Below are 22,063 nucleotides of genomic sequence, written 5' to 3'. Positions count from 1 at the left end.
TATTTTAATATATATAACTAGGATTTTTTTTCCAATAAATAAAGTGTAATCTTGTGGTTTAAAAAGTTGACTTGTGCTTTCATAATTTGGCTACATACCAAATCGATCGCGGTTTGGTTACCGGTACTTATGTTGTTGTTCCCACCAACTAACGATAAGTCTATAAAGGATAAGGTTTCAACATTTCCGTATTACAATCGTAAAAAATATAAAAACACAAATCACAAAATATACGTATTGACGTAGTTTAAACACGGCAGTAATTTGTGCATTTGACATGAAACTGGATCACTAGCTACTTAGCTAGGTTGGTCAGTGCTTTGGTCGAAAAACTCTTGTCATGTTTTTAATTCATCCACTTAGACACTCGAATATGCAAAAGTTGTCCGACCATTCAACATCGTGAAAAGGCTAATAATAATAAATATCAAGTTGATGTAAAATAATTGAAATTCATGAAGAGACGAAAAGAAGAGGTAGCGTCCAACTTCAACATGGACACTACGTACCATATTTGATATACCTAAAAGATCATTTCACAATATAATCTATATTAAATTTGAAACATGATTAGAGACTAAATAAATCCTACACCCCCCCCCCCCCCCCACTAAGTTGGATATAAAATAATCAAAAAATGAACGTTACTGTTTTGGGAGGTGGTACTAACTTTGGAATCATATTTGAGCCCAAAACGACATCGTTTAAATAACTGAGTTCATAGTACCTACCAAACGACTGCGTTTTTAAGAAAACATTGAGATCATCGTTTTCGTTTGTCCCTTGGCTCCATCGACGAGTCCGTCCAACAAATTCACAGTATAAATATCTCCGCCCCACTCTCTCTCATCACTCCACTACTTCATTTTCTCTCTCTCTACACAAAAGATCCTCTCTATCTTCTCTCCAATGGAGTCCGCAGCTCTCTCCCGAATCGGTCTCGCCGGACTCGCCGTAATGGGCCAGAACCTCGCCCTAAACATCGCCGAGAAAGGTTTCCCGATCTCAGTCTACAATCGAACCACTTCCAAAGTCGACGAAACCCTAGATCGAGCCGCCGTCGAGGGAAACCTCCCAGTCTCCGGCCAATACTCTCCTCGAGATTTCGTCCTCTCGATCCAACGGCCTAGATCTCTCATCATCCTCGTCAAAGCTGGAGCTCCCGTTGACCAAACAATCGATGCCTTCTCCGAGTACATGGAGCCCGGAGACTGCATCATCGACGGTGGTAACGAGTGGTATCAGAACACAGAGCGACGGATCTCCGAAGCTGAGAAGAAAGGGTTGCTCTATTTAGGTATGGGAGTCTCCGGCGGCGAAGAAGGAGCTCGTAACGGTCCTTCGTTAATGCCTGGTGGATCGTTTCAAGCTTATGATAACATCAAAGATATTTTGGGGAAAGTAGCAGCTCAGGTTGAAGATGGACCTTGTGTTACTTACATCGGAGAAGGTGGATCTGGAAACTTCGTGAAGATGGTTCATAATGGGATTGAGTATGGAGATATGCAACTGATCTCTGAAGCTTATGATGTGTTGAAGAACGTTGGTGGATTGAGCAATGAGGAGCTTGCTGAGATCTTCACGGAGTGGAACCGAGGTGAGCTTGAGAGTTTCTTGGTTGAGATTACTTCTGATATATTTAGGGTTAAGGATGAGTTTGGTGATGGTGAGTTAGTGGATAAGATTTTGGATAAGACTGGTATGAAAGGTACCGGGAAATGGACTGTTCAGCAAGCGGCAGAGCTTTCTGTGGCGGCTCCTACGATTGCTGCTTCGTTGGATTGTAGGTACTTGAGTGGATTGAAAGACGAGAGGGAGAACGCTGCGAAAGTGTTGAAAGAAGCTGGTTTGAAAGAAGAGATTGGTTCTGCGTCGAGCGGAATCGATAAGAAGAGATTGGTTGATGATGTTAGGCAAGCTTTGTACGCTTCCAAGATCTGTAGTTATGCTCAAGGGATGAATCTGCTTAGAGCTAAGAGTTCAGAGAAAGGTTGGAACTTGAACTTCGGTGAATTGGCTAGGATTTGGAAAGGTGGGTGTATCATAAGAGCGGTTTTCTTGGATAGGATCAAGAAAGCTTACCAGAGGAACCCTGATTTGGCGAGTCTTGTCGTTGATCCTGAGTTTGCTAAAGAGATGGTTCAGAGACAAGCTGCTTGGAGAAGAGTTGTGGGTTTGGCTGTTTCTGCTGGGATTAGCACGCCTGGAATGTGCGCGAGTCTTGCGTATTTCGATACGTATAGACGCGCTAGATTGCCGGCGAATCTGGTTCAGGCGCAGAGAGATCTTTTTGGAGCTCATACTTATGAGAGAACCGATCGCCCTGGTGCATACCACACCGAGTGGACTAAGCTTGCTAGGAAGAACAATTGAACACTCCATTGACAGTTGTTTTTTATTTTTCATAGAACCCTTTTGTCTTGCTTTTTTGTAAGCATGGGAACTAGGATTCAAAACCACATTGTTTCACGAGTATTTTGTTCAGATTTCAGAATAAGAAAATGCAGTACCTCTATTTTTGTTTACATCTTGCTTTTGATATCTGTCAAACATCCAATGAGCGGTTACTATGAGATTTTGAACATTGTTCAACCCAGATGATCTGTTTATTAGCGGTGTCGACAACTCAAAATCAAATAGACTAATACATAATCCGAACTGAGAAAACTCAAGAATTGAGAACCTAGGAAGGTTCATAGAGTCCGAGGACATGACCATCAAGACATCTCACAGAAGCAACCTGAAAAGAAACCCAAAAAGGAAAGATTTCAAAATCCATTACACAAAAGATAAACAATGAGATTAGAGCTGTTTTGCAAGATAAGGTTGCATTCTACCTTGCCATGGACCTCGTATTTGATAGAGCCATCAAGTTCAGCTCCTAATTCCATAAGTTTCGAGATTGTTGTATTAATGTCTGTCACAGTAAACGATAGTAGCGAAGAGTATCCCTTCTCATTCACCATATGCTCGCTGCATGAAAACAATGATATTCATCTTTGCAATGATCTAACAAACATTCCTCAATCATCAAAGCTTTATCATCATAGAGGACAGTAAGTTGAAGGCAACCAAATAGAAAACTACTCTTCAGGGCGAAATAAAAATGTCATTGAGGCAAATGATCGAACAGGTTATAGGCATTAAGGCAATACCTGGGAGATTGCATAAGAGCTAGCTTGAGAGGACCAGAGTGAAGTTCAGCCCAACGTAAAGTGATGACATTGACGGAGAAATCAAGACCTTTCTCGTAGAATCGAGCCGCTTTTGGTACGTCTCTGTGTAGCTGCAAGATCCACCTAAACGACGCCGTCGCCATCTCTCTCTCTCTCTCTGTGTTTGGGAGCCGAAGACAACGATATAACTTGATAACAGGACCACCAGAAATACTCAAACGACGCCGTTTCAGCTCTTTATTGTCTCTTTAAAAACTACGTTCAAAAACCCATCATATTCACACAACTCTTTTCTATTGTCCGAAACAAAAATCAAGAATACAAAATTCAGAGATGATCAAATCAAACTGATATAAAACAGATGTACATTTCTACATAGTTATAAACATGTAGCTCTACAGGATTCACATATGAACATATATATCCACACATGGAACTTTCTCAAGTTCTGTCTATTTCCGACAACAACAATCTCAGCTCTGTTCCATTTCCGAGTGACCGAGTCTGACCATTTCACCAACAATGGCTCTCTTCCAATACAAATTACATCAGAAGCTCACCCCTTAAATACTCGAACCCGTGGCCTCGAACTCTTTGTTCTCGCTTCGCTTAACTTAGCCATCAAAGTGTTGTCCTTAACTCCTTGTGGCACACCAAGATCAGGTGTTATTACGGTTCTCGTATTCCATTGACGAACCGGGCTCTCTCGTCTCCTTGATGGGTAACTGTAAGAAGCTTCATCGATATCCCGAGTTTCCGACAATAACCTCCGATGAGTTCTAATCATTTCTCCAACTACATTGTTAGAACATTTATCAGTTTCAGGCTCAGTTTCAACGGCTCTAGCTTTATTTTTCTCATTAGAAGACATAGCCCACGCCATTTGATCCTCGAACTTCACTTGTAAACTCGACGGGCTTTGGTTCCGTCTCCTCGGTTTATCACCAGACACAACAACATCTGCTTCCTTTGTTAACTCCGGTTTCTCAGTTTCATCGCCGAGTCGTGGTGGCTTTGCAACATCACCAACATGTTTCTTGAGCTCAAAACAATTCGAATCGCTTCCGCCAGAATCTTCTTCCTCCTCCTCCTCACGGTCTACTTCCCAAATGGGGGCGCTCATGGCGTTAAATGGAACTGACTCAAGTGAGCTCCGGCGGTTTCTCGCTATTTCATTAGACTCTGCGTTCTGTTTAGTCTTAAGAAATGTTTCTATCTCAAACTCGAGCTTCTCCAAAGCTGATCCGTTGCCACTCTGAATCCTTTCATCAAGCCATGATTCAGCAATACAAAGAACCATCTGATCTTGTTCATCCCAACCTCTCCAGTTCTTATCCAACTTCTGCTTTAAACCATGAACCTCCCTTTCGTAACTCTTGATCCCTTTTGCAAACTCATCACATAATCTCTCCAGAATTTTCTTTGACTTAATCCCTCTCTCCATCTCCTTAACGCAGTCCGACAACGTCGACTTCACTTCCGAGAGCTCTTTTGCCAATTTCCTATACAAACTCTCATAACGTTTCCTCAATCTCCGCTCATCTTCTAGCGATTGACCAGCAGCAGAGCTTAACCGATCGTGTTCCTTCGTGTCTTTTGACAGCTTTTCTCCCGCGAGTTGCTTCACGAAATCATCCATATCGCGTCTATCAGCTTGCTGGCATCTGAGAAGCTCTTTGATCCGGGCACGTGAATGAGCAAGCTCGGTTTTCAAAGATTTTATCAAGGAGATATTAGCGGAATGCTGCTCCTCGAGGCTCCAGATTTTGTTCAGTACTTTAAGAAGTTCGGTAGATGTCTTGAGATTGTAGTTAGGCTCACCAGCTCGTCTTCTTCCACGGAACTCCAACGAACTTCCCGGAGAAACTGCTGCATTATATGGAGCAACCTAATCCCAAGAAGTAAAATAAATTCATTTCTTTGCGATAAGCTGTTTAATCAGTTATTCGGAAAGAAGAAGAAGAGTTTGAACTGAATGTGAATACCTCGAGGGAGCTATCGTAGCTTGTAGGAGATACGGGCTGCAAAGCATGGTCGTTTCTTTCGATTAAGTGATGATGCTTCATCAGCATTTGACCAATCTGCCTCCTTATACTTCCTGCACTCTCTGGCTGGGACACAAGAAGTCAAGAACCACAGCAAAATTGTTAAATGGAAGAATGAATACTAGAAAACTGAATTGCATCTTCAAGCGCAGTGAGATTAAACTTGTAAGAGAGTAAACTAGTAAAAGAACCAAGTAACTATGGTTGCACTAACACTAAAGATCACAATTTTAGATAGAATCCCCCATCGCCTAACCTAATCACAGCTTATAAAAGAATACTCTGCAGAACTAAAAAAAGCCAAAATCTAGTAATCAAGAACCAAGCACATATGAGCTTAGAATCAATGGCAATATTATTCACTTTCAAAACTCCAAAACCAAGACAGCAATTGGAAAAATCCTAAATTTAGCCAAAAACTAAAAAACGTGAACCAGAAACAGAGCAATTAGGCAGACCCAGAACACTTATCACCAATATAAAAAAACTAACTTCGGAAAAAAGGAGAACCCTGAACCAGAAGCAGAACAATCTTAGGGCTAAAAATCCACCAGTTCATCACAACCCATGTCACAAAATTCAAACTTTGAAGGGCAAAACGATACATTGTCACAAAATATCCAAACTTGAGCAATGCCCAATCCTAAAACCAATCATCTCCATGGAATAATCAACTAAAAAAGACCAAATATTAAAAAGCTAAAATCACCATGTAATATTTCTAAAATTCCAGAACAGTGTAAAAATCATATCCTTAGAAAGAGTAGTAGAGAGAGAGAGAGAGACCTGGTGATCAGTGAAATCAAGACCATTATTGTCTACAACCGCCGCCTTTCCATGGCCGTGACGGAGACGACGATTACTCGGACCGGCAGAACTGTACGGAACTCGGTGCATTCTAGTAGCAAGAGGAGGAATCCGGTGGTCGTTGTCGTCGTAATACTGATAAAATTCCCAGAGATAAGCAGCGAGCTTTCTAGATGAGAAATTAGAGGAAGAAGAAGAAGGGTTGAAGCTAATGTGCGCAGGAGTGCAAGGTCGGCGAAAGACACTTCTATGGCCTACAAACACAGCTCTTCTTCTTAACTTTTCTATAAATCCTTTCCCTTTTTGCCCTTCTTCTTCTTCTCCTCCGCCATCATCTTCCTCGTCTTCTTCTTCTTTACTTTTCATTTCTTTAGAGCGCGGCTCACTAAACTAAACCAAAAGTTTCCACCTTTTCTGTAATTTAAGAAACCCTTTTTTTCTCTCTCTCTCTGTCCATAATCATAGAGACGGAACTGTTCATGTCATTTATTCAATGTTGGATCATGGGGGTGTTACAATCACTCGTCTATCATTTTAATTCTGAACACTTCCTTAGACCATTTAATTTCATTATTCTGATTAACATCTGAATTTTATTGATGTTTTTAAAAATCTGTGTGTAAATGTATTGGAGAGTATTTGTGTATTTTATGAAGGAAAAAGAAAGAAGAATGTGCGTGTCACAGTCTGTGGACAGTGAGTGGGTAAAGGCATCACACGTAGTCATGTGTATTGGGATGCTTCAGAAGTGTGTAGCTTCGGTGTTTACAAATTACATGTGCTTCTGCGTTTACATGTTTAACATCTAACAACATTTTTTAAAATCTTTTAAACATCTACATTTTCACTAATCTTTTGTTAACAATGTTACTTTTATTGGAAAATGAAATGGTTTGGCTTTACAAATTACAATTTACGAGCCCTATGGGCTACGGCTTTGACTTTGAGTCCTTCCGTTATTGTCCGAAATCGTCATGCCTAACTTGGCTACTATGTTGAAACACATTTTTAGAATATAAAGTTAAAAAAATTGTTTTAAGACACTAGTTACTAGAATATCAAATTGTTTAGTGACATGTGACACACTTGTATTTGACTAGTGGTGTTGTAGAAATATATTTTCCTATACTAGTGATATTGTATAATACAGTGTAATTTTTTATCAAACAACACATGACATAACAAAATCATATAATACATGATCAAACCGCAAAATTGAACTAAAAGCATAAAAATCCCAACTTAAACTTATTCGATGATCAAAAGTTTCAAAGTAGTCAGCCACTCTAATTTCTCTCTCTCTCGAACCATTTTATGGTCTCTTTTAGTAACAGTCATAGAGTTTGATATCCATCTTGACCCTAAAATACTTAGCACCTTCAAAGGTATCAGTCTCAAACGTAACAATCCCCCGAGACATGAAAAAATCACCCGTACCTCCGACCACAGACAAGTCTCTACTCTTCACCATCATAAGATCTGCTCCCATAATGTTCAACGTGCCTTTGTGTTGAGTCGAGTTGAACACGAGCGTGTACGCGAACCACGCGTTGTAATCGTTCTTCATGTCGTAGAAATAGAATCCTTGAGCACGCGCCACGGGTTCGGATTTAAAGTTTTTGTCTATGGTCATTGGATCGTCGAAGATCACGAGTTTCCCGAATTTGAAATTCCCAAGGCCCGGCGGGTTGGTAATGGCTGCAGAAGTCGCGTTTTGCACGTCGTCGACGCCGAACATTATGTCGTGGTAGTAGAGGACAAAGTTTTTGCACGGTTTTGGTTGCGATTTGGATGGTTTTCGAGCTGATACGACGGTTTTGGATAGAACAAGAAAAATGAATAAGAAGAGAAATGATTTCATTTGGCCTACCATATTTGATAAAATGTGTACTTTTCAATGCAAATGTGAGAGTGGACAATGAGAGAGTGATTTTGTCGAAGAAGAGTGACGGGTTTATATATACAACTTGGGGGTTTAGTAGTCTATGTTAATATAAAGTAAAGAAGTCCCAAGTGGACTAGCTCACTTCTTCTCTCTTGTTTCTTGTTTATTTATTTGTATATCAAGGTTGGTGGTAAGTTTTGTTGATGGTATATAAAGTGAAATCATTTACGATGAATATTGGAAAATTTTCAATGTGGGCGGCTCTATCACCTTTTAAAAATTTCCACAAGTTGTTATAGTAGATAAATCGTTGAAAATAAGTACACAATGTCTTAGAGAATTAGTACTAAAATTAACATGATCGAAAACTACATGAGCTTTTACATGAACGTACCTTATGCTAGAGTCGCACTTTTCGTGTAAATTTAGTTTGGTTGTTCACAATTTCTCAAAAATAATTTATGGAAACAAGTTTATATATATATATATATATATATTTTAAAGACATAATTATATCTATATAATCCCGAGAGTTCAAAGTACTACAATCTTTACACTATCTTGGCCTTTTAGTTTATCATGGGTTGGTGGAGAACTAATAATAATTGACAGTCTAACTTTGCATGATTATTAAGTCAAACTTCCACTGCCTTATGAATATCTGTTTTTTTTTTTTTTTGTGTTTATCAAAATCGAGATATTTTTACTAAACTAGACTTAATTCTTAGTAAATTCAAGTTTTAAACTTAAAAATTTTTACTTTGTTAATTGTAACATATATCTATCTAAACTAGGCTTTCTTAGAAAATGATTTAAATTCTAATAAATATATAAATTTAAGACTTCATTTTTCCTCTCGAAATCTATCATCAATGCGTAAAATTCTTTTTTGATTAAACTAAGCATTTGCCGACTTAATGGAAAAACATTGGCATTCGGCAGCTAGCCAAATAAAGCAAATCAAATTGCAGGATTTTAAATGTGACTTATAACTATTCAGATTATTTTTAAAAAAATATCGTGAAACCATTTAGTAATTAGAAAAGCATTATTGTAAACAAAAAGTAACAACATTGTTGAATGTTGAGTGTTGACAAAACCAAAAAGGTAAAAAACTCTATCGATGGCGTGATGTTTATCATCACAAGTGGTCGGGTCAATTACGGCCTGGCTAAACTGCCAAGGCTTTTTAAAAGAATAACGGGCCTATTATTAGCCCAATAAGAAATCAGTTGTCGGCCCATAACTTGATTTTGTGGATTTTATTTTTCACAGATCTCTCTAATATCTTCTGAGAACCAAACAGAGCCAAAGGTTTATTATATTTGCTGCTTGTTGCAGTAAAGAGAATCAATCACACTGTGAAGAAGAAAGCATAAAAAAAAAAAAAACTCAGGTGGAGATATTTAGAGAGAAATGCTCACTTTGAATCTCCCCGATTCGATTCGTCTTCTTCCATTCCAAAACCCTAGGCCTCCCAAATCCGATTCGTGTTCTTCTTCTTCTCCTTCTTCTTCGTCGTCGAGGAGATGTCTCTCCACCGCTTGTCCAATTCCGATCGGGTTTAGGGTTCGTGATAGATGCTTCTCTAGGTATGTTTTTGTTCATCTGCAATTTGAATTTGTTATGCCAATGGAATTTTAGGGGTTTATTATGTCTTTCGCAATTCTTCTATGCAGAGGTTTGAGTCAATTGCGCCGTAATGATTCTCAGCAGCTAGGGTTTCGATGCTTCCGACGAAACGCCGCTTGTTACATCGAGGTGACTTTTGAATTTTTGTTTCGAACTGATTGTTTTATGTGGATTCACCTATAGATATATATATATATATATAGTTGTAATGTAGTGTTTAGTTTAGAGACTTGGAGATCATTAATTCGAAATGTTATTAGGATTTACTTGAAGATTGAACTATAGAGGAGATGGTACTGTGTTATATGCTTAAGCTCATTAGGTAGGTTCAAGGAGGAGGTGGACTGAATAAGTTGTTTTGTTTGATTTAATTTTTCAGAAAGCTGATTCTGAAGAAAATGATAGGAATCTGGATGTTTTGGTTGAGCGACGAATAGCTCACTCAAGAAGTGAGGCTCAGAGAGTTCTTAAGTTCTTGGCGGTATCAGGTTCGGTTGCATTACTCGGCAATGATCCAGCCTTTGCGGCTTCGTCAATTGCTAACGGGACGCAGTCACTTGTCACTTCTCTTGGAGACCTCGGAGATATTAGCTCAGGTTTTGCTTCGGTTAGGAGAATCTTCCTTTTGCACAGAACCGGCAACTATGTCTTTCTGTTTAGTGCTAATCCTTTTAAATTTTACGTTTTGCTCTCTGTCTATGTTTTTGTTCAGGCGTTCTTGCTTATCTTTTTCTCTGAACTTGGAGACAAGACTTTCTTCATTGCGGTATGCTCTTGAATCTATATATGTATATATAGATGTTAATCTACGTTTTAGAAACTCCCTGTCATCAAACAGTTAGCATTCTATATTGATTGCGATACGTTTTCATGCGTTTGTTTAGGCCCTTTTAGCAGCAAGGAACTCTGCTGCTACTGTATTCGTGGGGACTTTTGGTGCTCTTGGGTATGCTTTCTTTCTCAAACATAGGCGTTATGGTCCGTGAATCTTGTCTGAAACCAAATATTACTTTGAATTCAGGACAGCAGCGTTATAAGATTTGGTAATTTTGCAGGATAATGACGATAATATCTGTAGTGCTTGGACGAACTTTCCACTACGTTGATGAAATTCTTCCATTCAGGTTTGGAAACTCCTGATAAACTTATTGTTCAGGTTTAAGGTTCAATATGAATCTGAACGTCAATGACTTGAAAACACAGGTTTGGTGAAACCGATTTGCCTCTAGATAATATTGCAGCTGTTTGTCTTCTGGTAATATTTACGTACCTTTCTATGCAGAGTTGTGTTATGCAGGGGTGTTTGATTGGACCTTTTGACTTGTTTTTGGTTTAGAATGTACACCTTCCAAAGTAGATGATATTTACCCAAGTGGAACCAAATGTAGTTCTGACCCTTTTAGCATGAGTTTGGTTTTGGTTACGGTTTTGTTTTATATACAAAGGTACCCTTGATTCGAAGGGTTTTAAACTTTTAATGAAGTGTAAGTTTCAGGTTCTTAACTTTCGTATGTAGAAATAGTTTACTAATTAAACCAAATGAAAATTTTGATTCGTTTCCAAACCTGGTTTTTGGTTCTGTGTGGGTTGGATCATTCATAACGCCTCCTAACTATGTAATCGTATTAACAATTTTTACTTCATTTAGGTTTACTTCGGTGTATCAACGTTATTAGACGCTGCTTCAGATGAGGGTAAAGCCGAGGAAGAACAGAAAGAAGTAAAAGCTGTTTTAGCCTTTCGCTTTTATATTTCCATGCAACCTTCAAGAAGTCAATATTTTCTGACTTATTTTCTACAGGCAGAACTAGCGGTTTCAGAGTTTTCAGGTAATGGAGCCGGGATAGTGGCAGCCGCAAGCACCATCGTCAGCACTTTCGCCTTGGTTTTTGTTGCGGAATGGGGTGACAAATCCTTCTTCTCAACAATTGGTGAGACTCAAATTTTTCAACTTTCCTAATAAATTAAAATCTCAGGTCCAGAATTCCAAAACTGTATATAATCTTTTGTTTCGTTGAAGCTCTTGCGGCTGCTGCATCGCCATTGGGTGTCATCGCTGGAGCATTGGCGGGTCACGGTGCTGCGACTCTGGTGAGTTTTTAATCTTTTGATTGAAATTTTTATTTGAACACTTCAAAGATCCTAGGACCTTGGTTAATAAAAACTCAAAAGCATCTTTAAGCAATGTTAAGACTTTTAAAACCCCATCAAAGAGGATATTTTTCTAGTCCCCTGAAACTTGGGAGACACAAGAACTCTAACTTGCAATTTGGTTTGTCGATTGCAGCTTGCGGTTTTGGGTGGTTCGTTGCTGGGAAATTTCTTATCAGAGAAGGTAATTATTAATTCTACTCTCTATCCATCTCTATGTATATATATATATATAATTATATACACATACACAATATATACATATTTAGATCGAATTAGTCTTAGAAACCTTAGTTCAGAAAAGCACTTAAAAGAGTACTTCTTTTTCTTTATAATGCCAGTTTTAGTTTTTTCTTACTCTTCTAAACTTGCATTTAATATAATAATAAAATGAAGAAGAATAAATTTTGATTCCTGACCCAAAAAAGGTTAAGAAGAATAAAACTAACTTTGATGGTTGCATTAAAAAGTTAGAAAATTATTAATAAATGAAACAAATCCATGTCCTTAAATTATCATGAAATGTAGGGTGAATATACTAAATGCTAGCATATCCTAGGTTATATTCAGCTTTTATATTACACAAAAACCAGATTCTCTTGGCAATTTTCTAGCTTTTATTTTTTATCTTTAAGTTTTTCAAAAGTTCCAAAACACCTTGTTTTAATTAGTCAAAGGATCTCTTTTTTACTCTCGTATTGTGTTTTGAGATTTAACTTGATAGAACAAAAGTGAGAGAAGTAGAGATTAAGGTTTTTTATTCTAAGGCAAGTGGCAACAACAAGCTTCTATGTACATTGATCTCAAGTCTTCCACATCATTTAGTATCTATTCCTCCCTCAAAAAAGAGTCAAAATAACATCTTTTATTGTTTTTATTCTCTTTCTATGTCCGATCCAATCTGTCAACAACGCGTGTTATTCCAGAAAAACCGGGGGAGAAATATCTAAGCTAAACGAATGGATCATTTTGTTTAGGTTTTAGATCTAAAGTTTAGAGACTATTTGAAAAAAAAAAATTTGGGAGAGAGTGTGTTCTTAAGACGGGAATGTTTAAATGTTGTTTGGTTCGAAATAGGCAATTGCTTATGTCGGAGGAGTTCTGTTTCTCGTGTTTGCTGCTGTGACGGTGGCCGAGATCGTCACGTAAGCAGCAATAATAATACTTTTCTTTGCCTCTTACTTATTGTATAAAAAAGAAAATACTATTTTAATTTTGGTTGCAGCAAAACTTTAGTATAGAACTGTTCATTCATCACTCTCTATCTTTCTGGATACTATACTGTGGATTAACAGCAAAACATATGAAAAACATTTTGTATTTTAGTGGTTAGAATTAACTTAGATGTCAAGATAGGTAATAGCATAGGTTATGTTATGAAAGATGCGTCCAAACATAACACGTGTTCGGGACCGGGAAGAATATAAAAGGAGTCCAACATGATAGAGCATATTCTTTTCTTTTTCTTTATATTCTTCATCATGTAAAGGTGTAATACAATAATATTACAATCGTGCATGTGAAATCAAATTAGCTGAGAAAGTTGTAAACTTAACACGCTTTATAAGTTCCACTCCTAAATGTATATTTCTTTTATAGCAACATGTATTTTTTTTTTTGTAAAAGGGAATAGAAGGAAAGTAGACTAAAAACAAAAGTGTGCAAAATAAGCATTCATACTTGTACAAATAACTTTAAATTCACTGATTATGAAATAACATAGATTTAAGAATAATAATAATATAACCGCAATATCAATCAATTACTGGTAATAATCTGTTCTTGATAAATTCAAGTTTCATCAATTATAATAGTAACATAACTTCAACAGTTATCTCTAAAAATATTCATGTGTTCTATACAACTTACACCTTTAGTTAAAACTTATGTGAAAAAAAAAAGATTTTGCGTGAGAATCAATAATAATACATTTGACCTATAGATAAAAAAAGAAAAAAAAAAGTAAGAAAAGAAAATCTATTGATTGTGCAATTGCAAACCTGAACCACTCTTTTATCGTACGTGGACCCTTTTGATCGGCTTTCCTATTTCGGACAGTGACAGCAAAAACGATGAAACGATGTCGCTTTTTCGTAGTTTTTATCTAGAAGAAAGAAAGTGTAATAAAAACTAAAAGTAAAAAGAAACAATGGCAATCGAAGGAAGCGTAGACCTAGCTAGACCTTTCTTTCCTTTCCGAGAGAATCACAAAAGAGGCAAGTGGGGACCACTCTCTCAAAATAATAATAATAATAACTCACAGAACCAAATTGAACGGTGACGAGCCGCTGCTGCCTTCAGCCGCCACGCTAACACACATGACATGCCACACCTACCACACTTCTTCGTTTTATGCTGACGCAGTCACGCTCATCAACCGCCACAATCTTGTTGGCACAACACCATAATTTATAACGCTTATTAATCCAAGCAAAATTAGTTTTATATGTTAATCTTGGAGCTATCCGTTAGTTTCATTTTGTATAAATTTATGATTATACAACTAAACGGAAAACATTAAAATAATTGCAATTTCTCTTTTGAATTACATATAGATGATAGGAATAATAATACCATTATCTTGCTAATTATTAGATAAGATTATTATTCCCCAATATTAAAAAAACAAAACAAATTATGCAGTTATAGACCTATCATTTTTCTTCTATTAAAACTATTAATTAAAACAAAATAAAAATAAATTTAAACTATTAATTATTCTTTAACACTAAAAATAATTTAATTTCATCAATACCAGAATCTAAAGCATTGAATATGATAAAACATACTAGTATAAAAAGAGGTTTACGTTAATGTCATAATTGTGTCATTCTCTGCATAATACATGTTATTTTTTTTTTGACAAAAAAAAAAAAAACTACTTACATACCTTTAAACAAAATAAATAGAAATATTAATGGTGGAAAAACATATACCAATAATGAAATTGATAAATAAGGAAATACAAAGTAGAGGAAGTGGAGGAGGACATAAACCACCAACCAAATGTCATGTTATGACAGGGTAGCTACTAAGTTGTTCTTATTAATTAAGATTGAGCTGGTGATTATAATTGATTTATTATTGTGATTTTCTGAGTTTACTTACTCTGCGTTTTTTTGTAGTTTTTTTTGTACATTTTATCAAAAAAAACAAAAAAAAAAGTAGTATTTTAGGAGTAAGCACGTGCGAAAGATTCGGAAGGCACGTGCGGGGGGGGGGGGGGGGGGGGGGGGAGCACAAGTCTATGATAGCCTCTTGTTTCTTTCTCTATCTCTCTCTCTCAGAGAGGGATTCCAAATTCCATCATTCATTCATTCACTCGTCTCTTTGGCTATTTATACATCTTTTCTATCTCTCTCGCCGGCGCTGCAAATCCCTAGATTTCTCTCCTCTTCTTCGCTCCCCCCCAAAAAAAACACCACAATTATATATATCAATTATATTAATCCCAATTTTAACCTCAATTTCTTCGTTGATTGATTGAGAGAGAGAGAGAGAGAGAGAGAGAGAGAGAGAATCTCGATTTCATTTATCATTTGATGCCGTGAAATTTTCGCAAATCAGATTCAAAAAAGTGAAGGTAAATTTTCTAATTTCTTTTCCGCATCGCGATTGTGTTTTTTGGTTATTCTTCGGTTGATTTGCATGTTTGTTTGATGAGTAATTCATAGAAATTGATTTGTGTTTTATTCGAGAAAAGAAAAAAAAAAAACATAAAAAAGACTCTGAGATCGATGTCTGGGAAATTGAAGAATTCTGTGGTTTGTTCTGTTTTTTTTTTTGTGTGTTTTTGTTTTTAATTGTTTTGGGAAAAATTTATGTGTCGGTATAATCGATAAAAGACTTTTTGAAGGGTTTTTTTTTTGGAGCGGCTCTGCTTTTGATTTATCGTGTCTCTATTAATTAATTTAGTCTCTGTTGATTTCTCTAAAGCAAATCGATGAGCTACTGAATAATCAATTCATCAATTGTGTTATAGTAGTAGTAGTAGTAGTATCTCTTTGAGAAAAAGTCTGGTTACAAATTAGATCTTGTTTTGTTTCATGTACGTTGCGGTTGACTCAACCGAAATCAAAACTGTTATGTTTTAAATTTTTTGAAACTGGGTTCATGTTTTTTTTTTTTTTTTTTTTTGTCCTAAACTATATTTGTTCTCTCAGGTAGGTGCTAATCATCTCAGTTTCTGTGTTCTGCAACACAATTGATTTATATCACTACTCTTTTTGTAGATTACTTGCAACGAACTTGGCACTCACTTTGTTATTTATTATCTCTTTGCAGGAATGGTTAGCTGCTACCGTAATCCTTTCGTCGTAGTGAAGGTTGAGAATTAAACTTTTGGTTTTGTGAGTAACTTTCATTGGATCAGCTCTACCAGATTTTGGTTTGTAACTTTTATCTGAAGATGGATCGGTGCGATACCTCAGGATTCGTAAGCGGCGGTGGAGATGCTTATAAGGTCTTCTAACTCTTTTTTTTTTAGAGCTGTGGCTTTTTTCTCTCCTTAAACCCGGAAGTTGTTGTGTACTATCTACTACTGGCTTCGCGTCTTCGCTCTTTTTGACGAAAGTTTTCATTTTTAGTTGTGACCATGCATACTAGATTCCAAAACAGTGCTTTTGCTGGTGGTAATTCCTCATCATCCAACAACTCTTTTAAGATACTGGGCCGCTCTCTTCAAGTTGATGTCGCCGAGGCCGCGGATACTACGCTGCGTCTTGATTCCCTTGCCTCTCCGCTGTCTAATGCCAAGGGAATCAAAAGGAAGTGGAATCTGATTGATGGATCTGATTCTTTACTTTCTTTAAGACTCGGTCACTCAACAAGCTCTTCTGATAGCAAAGGGAGTTCTGCAACTGCTTGCACGAGTTTATCTTCTGCTAAAGAAACTGAGGAGGCGTCCTCTATGGATATTGAGCTCGACTTTAGTCTTCATCTTGGCAACGAGAAACTGGCAGCAAGTAACAAAAAGCCAGCTAACTCCAGCGTGAAAGAGTTGTTGCAGGTCCCCTCCTCGAAATTTGATCTTGAACTGAGTCTTTCTGGTGGAGTATCCTGTCAATCTGAGATCACTGCGCTCCAGCAGCACGCCAACCGATTTCAAACTTTTGCGGACATGCTACGTGCAACTAATGAAGAATCCACATCATGTGGTTGGAGGCCAGGGTTTGGATTACCAACATTGCAAGCCTCGTCAAGCAAAGAAACGAGCTCTTTCTCAGGCCATGTTCCAAAGAATATCATCATTCCTGCTGCTCATGTTCTGGAACTGTCATCTAGCACAGCAGCAACTACTCCAATAAGCTCTGGTACATGTACTTCCGGTTTATCTCACCAGCTGAAGCCACAGCTTAAGAATTCTTCTAATTCCAAGTTATGTCAAGTAGAAGGATGTCAAAAGGGAGCAAGAGGCGCATCCGGCCGTTGCATTTCCCATGGTGGTGGACGTAGATGCCAGAAACATGGTTGCCACAAGGGCGCTGAAGGTAGAACTGTGTACTGTAAAGCCCATGGAGGTGGTCGTCGATGTGAATTTCTCGGATGCACCAAAAGCGCAGAAGGCCGTACTGACTTCTGTATAGCTCATGGAGGGGGTCGAAGATGCAGCCATGAAGATTGCACACGAGCTGCTAGGGGAAGATCAGGACTCTGTATCAGGCACGGTGGAGGAAAGAGATGCCAAAAAGAGAACTGCACGAAAAGCGCTGAAGGCCTTTCAGGACTCTGCATCTCTCATGGTGGTGGTCGGCGATGTCAATCTAATGGATGCACAAAAGGAGCACAAGGGAGTACAATGTTCTGCAAGGCACACGGTGGTGGTAAACGATGTACACACTCGGGTTGCACCAAAGGAGCAGAAGGAAGCACGCCGTTTTGTAAAGGACATGGAGGGGGTAAAAGATGTGCCTTTCAAGGAGGTGATCCATGTTCCAAGAGTGTTCATGGCGGTACCAATTTCTGTGTGGCTCATGGCGGTGGTAAGAGATGTGCGGTTCCCGAATGCACAAAGAGTGCTAGAGGAAGGACTGATTTCTGTGTCAGACATGGTGGAGGAAAGAGATGCAAGTCTGAAGGATGTGGCAAAAGTGCTCAAGGTAGTACTGACTTTTGCAAAGCACATGGAGGAGGGAAACGGTGTGCGTGGGGTCAGCCCGAGACTGAGTATGCGGGACAATCCTCTTCTGGTCCTTGTACCTCGTTTGCTCGAGGTAAGACTGGTCTTTGTGCACTCCATAACAGTCTGGTTCAGGATAACCGGGTCCATGGAGGAATGACTGTAACTTCCGAGAGCCAAGAACGGAGAGTAAGCAGCAGCGAAACAGAGAACGAGGAGGAGTTCAGCGGTTCTCAAGACATGAACATCGATACAATGAAAGCAAGAAGTGCTACAGGATCTCCAGAGACTGATGTTGATCTCAATGAGTATGAAGCAGGATTGGGGTTAGCTCCAGAAGGAAGAGTCCATGGTGGAAGTTTGATGATGGCGATGTTGGGCAGAGATGGTGGCTCTGGCTCTACCGATGGGCAGGTGAGGCCAAAGAGGTGGATGTAATTGTCTTCAGTTTGATTCCAGTCTTCAATTCAACGCTGGTGGTTTATGTTGCCACCAGAGAGTGAAAAGGGGAGTCTGTTTATTCTAGTTTTAGGTTTGCTTAGAGAGTCGAAAAAGTATCCAAAGTCTGTGTCTTTGTGTCTTGTTTGATCTCATTGTCTTGTAGATATTGAATTAAGGGTCGAAGCAAAGGTTATTGTGATAGTGTGAATTATACAGGTAAAAGCCCACCTGTGAATTGTCAAAACAGTCTTTATGATGATGATGATGATGATGATGACGGTAATAAAACTCATGTCTTTGTTTGCAAAATTGCAACTTCTCGCCTTACGAAATGAAGAGGTTCTGAGTACAGTTATCATATTTAGCAGTAGACAATTGTGAATTTAGTTATAGTTTGAAACACTCAATGCATATAATACGTAACAACTTTATTTAGAGATAAAGCAAGTCATGGGACATGACCTTAGAGGTTACAATACTCACACATATATTTTGGGGGCGGGTTCAATTTATTTATTTCATCTTCTGTAACTCTAGGAATATAGAGATGAATCCTCCTTCGATTATGGCATGGATTGATTTAACGGGCCGGTGCCATTATTTAAGACGCACTGGCATGGGAATATGGTCACCAAGACGGGCACGGCAAAGAAAAGCCGTTCTCTCAATATTGTCCACAAGGAATTGGACTTCTTCAAGGTCTTTGATCTCAAGGCCACTCTTTTCGTACTCCGCAGTGATGTCTATGAGGCAATTCAAGCCACTGGGCTCGTCGCCAGTAACTTTTGTAGTTGCTGCAATCAACTTATAGCCATCAACGAATTCAGGTTTCAAGAACCGTTGCTTCAAGGTTTTCGTCTGGTGATCCACTGACTCAATTTTCATTAGAGTCCAGTGAGCAGATGGCTTAATGTCTAGCCAACAAAAACAATGAATATATTAGAGTTATGAACAAGTACAGCATATATGAAATTATAAGAGTATGAGAGTTATATAATATATACCTGTAAGTTTTCTATAAGCCAAGCAAGTCGAATTGTGGACAAAACGTTCCCAGAATCGCTCTTGCGGGACGGGAAGCTTATACTGCATCTCATAAACTCGTTTCAGTGACATTTCTCTAGCTACTTGTCCTTGATGATGTTTGTCTTTAATTTTGTGAATTTTATCAATGTAACATGCCATGTTTATATAGCCCAATGGTTATAAAGAAAAAAAATATTGCATTATTATTATTTTTGAGCAAATTATCCAATTAATTATATTTTCCCACTTAACTTTTTAATCATATATGTATGCCATTTTCCAAAATTGAACAATCTTCCTATGGGTCATGTGCATTCTCTGCTTCACCTAATTAAGGCAATACTAGAATATAAGAATATGACGTGAGCGGACAAAATTCATCAGTAACTTGAACGGACCAAAATTAATTAACATGGCTAATTTTTCTTAATCAACTTATTTTCTTAGCAATAAAATGTATATTTCACAAAACTGATGAATACTATATATTGATTATTGGGGAAAGCAAAAATCAAATTTTAATATAAATTTATGACAATGTTTTCTAAACACGAATTAAAACTCATCTCTAAACAATTAAGACCAGTAGTAGGAAGGAAGGCAGAAAAATAAATAAACATAAAAGAAAATGTCAAAAGCGGGATTTGAACCGACGCCCTCTGACGAAGACAAGAAGTTGAGTCTGGCGCCTCAGACCACTCGGCCATCCTTGCTCTGTCGTACGTGAACGTTGATACGTATAAATAACCGCGTAATTATCAATACAACTTCAGATTTTTGTGACAAAGGGTATTATATTTTCAGAAGCTATCGCACTGTATAAGTTTTCCCTATGAAATATCCAAGATCAGCCCACATAAGAAATATGTCAATAGACCCCATATATGATGATACTTCGAAATGGTTCATTTTTTCTTGAGAGACAACAAAGCCCATTTCATCACTAACAGCAAGAAGACTATTAACATCACGCGTAAACCTGGGCATTCGGATATCGGATCGGATTCGGTTCGGATTTTTCGGATTTCGGATTTTTTGGATATTGACTCTAACATCCATTCGGGTATTTATAAAATTCGGTTCGGTTTCAGTTTGGATAATTCGGATTTTGGATCAGTTAGGATATGATTGTCGATAACCAAAATTAAACCAAAAGTTATTGGACAATGTTTTATTCGAATACTTTTTAATCTTATTGTACCAAAATAACCATACTAATGGAGTATTAAAACATAAAAAAGATAGAAATTAAGTAAATGACAAGGTTATCATAGAACTATATAAATACATAAAAAAAATATGAGACATATTTATCGGAATATCATACTATTTCTTATATATTCGGTTATATTTGAATATTTATTGGATATCGGTTTGGATCGGATAATATCCGATATCCAAAATAATGAAAGCCAAAAACCGATCGGTTATTTTCTTAATATCGGTTTGGTTTTAATCCGCTTACTTCGGTTCGGATACGGTTCGGATTTTTGGATTCTGATTTTATGCCCAGACCTAATCACGGGCATAAAAAGGTAAGTACGATACATCTCGGCCGGTTGTTAGGTTTTTAATATATTGACTGCAACACAGCACAGATTAGTTAAAATAATGCCTACGATTCTGCTAGACTTTAAGATTTACATGAAATTCAACTAGACTTTAATATTTATATATCAATTCTGATTATGTATAAATAATCTTGTGATGAAATTGTAGTATCCTTTTTTTCATTATGCTTTGATCGACACTTTTTTAGTCTATAGTTTGCGAAAAGATAATACTGTACAAGTGAGAATATAGAAAGGATAAGAAAATAACATGAGTCATCACAATTTATTTGGATAATTCTTTTTATATTAGATGTAGTTTTACAGAAACGGATAAGATATTCGTTGGAGTGATACAAATAAGGTGAAGCATGTGAATTTTAATTTTCTCAAACACATAGTACACCATGAATGATCTCATTATTATTTGTTATTCCGACACGTGTCAGTAACATTTTTTTAGATCCTGTGATCTTTATCGCAAAATGTTTGGATTTATTATTTTCCATGTCTGAAATTATATACACCGTACCGATACGTATATGTTATCTTGTTCATCAATGTTTTGGGATTGATTATGCAGCGAACAAACACGCGTGCTTCTAACAAGTGCAGCTTATGTCCATTTGAAGCACTTTGATGCTTCGAAATATGCGAGAAACTTGTCTCCAGCTAGCCGAGCCATTCTCTTGTCCGGCCCTGCCGGTTAGACTCCGATTATCTAATCTTGATCTTGATCTTGTTCCTATTCGTCTATGTTTTGATTCTTAATATTGCTTCTTTGCAGAGCTTTACCAACAAATGCTAGGCAAAGCCCTAGCTCATTTCTTTGACGCCAAGTTACTTCTTCTAGACGTCAACGATTTTGCACTCAAGGTTTCTGAAACTCTAAACAAAAACATTGAGATCTGTTTCTTAGTGTGAGTCTTCTCTATTGTGAACCTTAAATATACTTTTTTTTGTGTGTTTACAGATACAGAGCAAATACGGCAGCGGGAATACAGAATCATCCGTAAGCGGTTTACTGATTTGGTTTGCGAATTGTTTCTTTGTGTCTTATATATTTGATCTCATTGTCTTGTAGATATTGAATTAAGGGTCGAAGCAAATGTTATTGTGATGGTGTGAATTATACATGTAAAAGCCCACCTGTAAGTTGTCAAAACAGTCTTTATGATGATGATGATGGTAATAAAACTCATGTCTTTGTTTGCAAAATTGCAATTCTCGCC

The 22,063-nt window shown here is 37.5% G+C and overlaps 7 protein-coding genes and 1 long non-coding RNA gene across 20 annotated transcripts; 4 read left to right on the top strand and 4 right to left on the bottom strand.

The window, feature by feature from the left end:
- The first annotated feature begins 660 nt into the window (after positions 1–660).
- Positions 661–2,525, top strand: LOC104753089 (6-phosphogluconate dehydrogenase, decarboxylating 1, chloroplastic). Its single transcript, XM_010475373.3, has one exon. It carries the CDS (start codon positions 910–912, stop codon positions 2,371–2,373), a length of 1,464 nt encoding a protein of 487 aa, XP_010473675.1. The 5' UTR covers positions 661–909; the 3' UTR covers positions 2,374–2,525.
- On the bottom strand, positions 2,465–3,496 carry LOC104753088 (uncharacterized). Its single transcript, XM_010475372.3, has 3 exons — positions 3,156–3,496; positions 2,838–2,973; positions 2,465–2,740 (listed from the first exon to the last, which is right to left on the bottom strand). The coding sequence occupies exons 1-3, from the start codon at positions 3,317–3,319 to the stop codon at positions 2,684–2,686; spliced, it is 357 nt and encodes a 118-aa protein (XP_010473674.1). The 5' UTR covers positions 3,320–3,496; the 3' UTR covers positions 2,465–2,683.
- Positions 3,497–3,510: 14 nt separating this feature from the next.
- On the bottom strand, positions 3,511–6,707 carry LOC104753087 (uncharacterized protein At5g41620-like). 2 transcript variants are annotated; one of them, XM_010475369.3, is made up of 3 exons: positions 6,008–6,707; positions 5,162–5,287; positions 3,511–5,064 (listed from the first exon to the last, which is right to left on the bottom strand). In XM_010475369.3, the coding sequence occupies exons 1-3, from the start codon at positions 6,392–6,394 to the stop codon at positions 3,733–3,735; spliced, it is 1,845 nt and encodes a 614-aa protein (XP_010473671.1). In that variant the 5' UTR covers positions 6,395–6,707; the 3' UTR covers positions 3,511–3,732. The 2 variants fall into 2 exon arrangements, with proteins under 2 accessions (XP_010473671.1, XP_019093942.1); XM_019238397.2 differs by having other exon boundaries at positions 5,162–5,283; positions 6,008–6,649.
- Positions 6,708–7,165: 458 nt separating this feature from the next.
- On the bottom strand, positions 7,166–7,987 carry LOC104753086 (dirigent protein 5). The gene has a single exon (XM_010475368.2). It carries the CDS (start codon positions 7,899–7,901, stop codon positions 7,353–7,355), a length of 549 nt encoding a protein of 182 aa, XP_010473670.1. The 5' UTR covers positions 7,902–7,987; the 3' UTR covers positions 7,166–7,352.
- Positions 7,988–9,204: 1,217 nt separating this feature from the next.
- On the top strand, positions 9,205–13,016 carry LOC104753084 (protein PAM71, chloroplastic). Of its 11 annotated transcripts, none has more exons than XM_087489938.1 (12): positions 9,205–9,505; positions 9,593–9,674; positions 9,925–10,141; positions 10,258–10,311; positions 10,430–10,491; positions 10,601–10,669; positions 10,749–10,800; positions 11,194–11,265; positions 11,347–11,476; positions 11,566–11,636; positions 11,833–11,880; positions 12,623–13,016. In XM_087489938.1, exons 3-12 carry the CDS (start codon positions 10,055–10,057, stop codon positions 12,644–12,646), a joined length of 669 nt encoding a protein of 222 aa, XP_087346064.1. In that variant the 5' UTR covers positions 9,205–9,505; positions 9,593–9,674; positions 9,925–10,054; the 3' UTR covers positions 12,647–13,016. The 11 variants fall into 11 exon arrangements, 8 of the variants coding, with proteins under 8 accessions (XP_087346064.1, XP_087346063.1, XP_087346062.1 ...); XM_087489937.1 differs by having other exon boundaries at positions 9,207–9,505; positions 12,774–13,016; XM_010475366.3 differs by having other exon boundaries at positions 9,209–9,505; positions 9,925–10,152; positions 12,774–13,016.
- A 1,727-nt stretch (positions 13,017–14,743) lies between these two features.
- Positions 14,744–18,564, top strand: LOC104753083 (uncharacterized). 2 transcript variants are annotated; one of them, XM_010475364.3, is made up of 3 exons: positions 14,924–15,279; positions 15,981–16,158; positions 16,283–18,564. In XM_010475364.3, exon 3 carries the CDS (start codon positions 16,291–16,293, stop codon positions 18,250–18,252), a length of 1,962 nt encoding a protein of 653 aa, XP_010473666.2. In that variant the 5' UTR covers positions 14,924–15,279; positions 15,981–16,158; positions 16,283–16,290; the 3' UTR covers positions 18,253–18,564. The 2 variants fall into 2 exon arrangements, with proteins under 2 accessions (XP_010473665.2, XP_010473666.2); XM_010475363.3 differs by having other exon boundaries at positions 14,744–15,279; positions 15,981–18,564.
- A 98-nt stretch (positions 18,565–18,662) lies between these two features.
- On the bottom strand, positions 18,663–19,518 carry LOC104753082 (uncharacterized). Its single transcript, XM_010475362.3, has 2 exons — positions 19,260–19,518; positions 18,663–19,169 (listed from the first exon to the last, which is right to left on the bottom strand). Exons 1-2 carry the CDS (start codon positions 19,438–19,440, stop codon positions 18,853–18,855), a joined length of 498 nt encoding a protein of 165 aa, XP_010473664.2. The 5' UTR covers positions 19,441–19,518; the 3' UTR covers positions 18,663–18,852.
- Positions 19,519–21,356: 1,838 nt separating this feature from the next.
- On the top strand, positions 21,357–22,049 carry LOC104753081 (uncharacterized). Its single transcript, XR_762054.3, has 3 exons — positions 21,357–21,536; positions 21,619–21,707; positions 21,805–22,049. It is a non-coding gene; the product is annotated as an uncharacterized LOC104753081 (long non-coding RNA).
- The last annotated feature ends 14 nt before the right edge of the window (positions 22,050–22,063 follow it).

The sequence above is a fragment of the Camelina sativa genome, chromosome 16 (genome assembly GCF_030686135.1).
Source record: "Camelina sativa cultivar CO46 ecotype springtype chromosome 16, ASM3068613v1".
NCBI lineage: Eukaryota > Viridiplantae > Streptophyta > Magnoliopsida > Brassicales > Brassicaceae > Camelina > Camelina sativa.
This window is presented reverse-complemented; position numbering and strand designations above follow the sequence as displayed.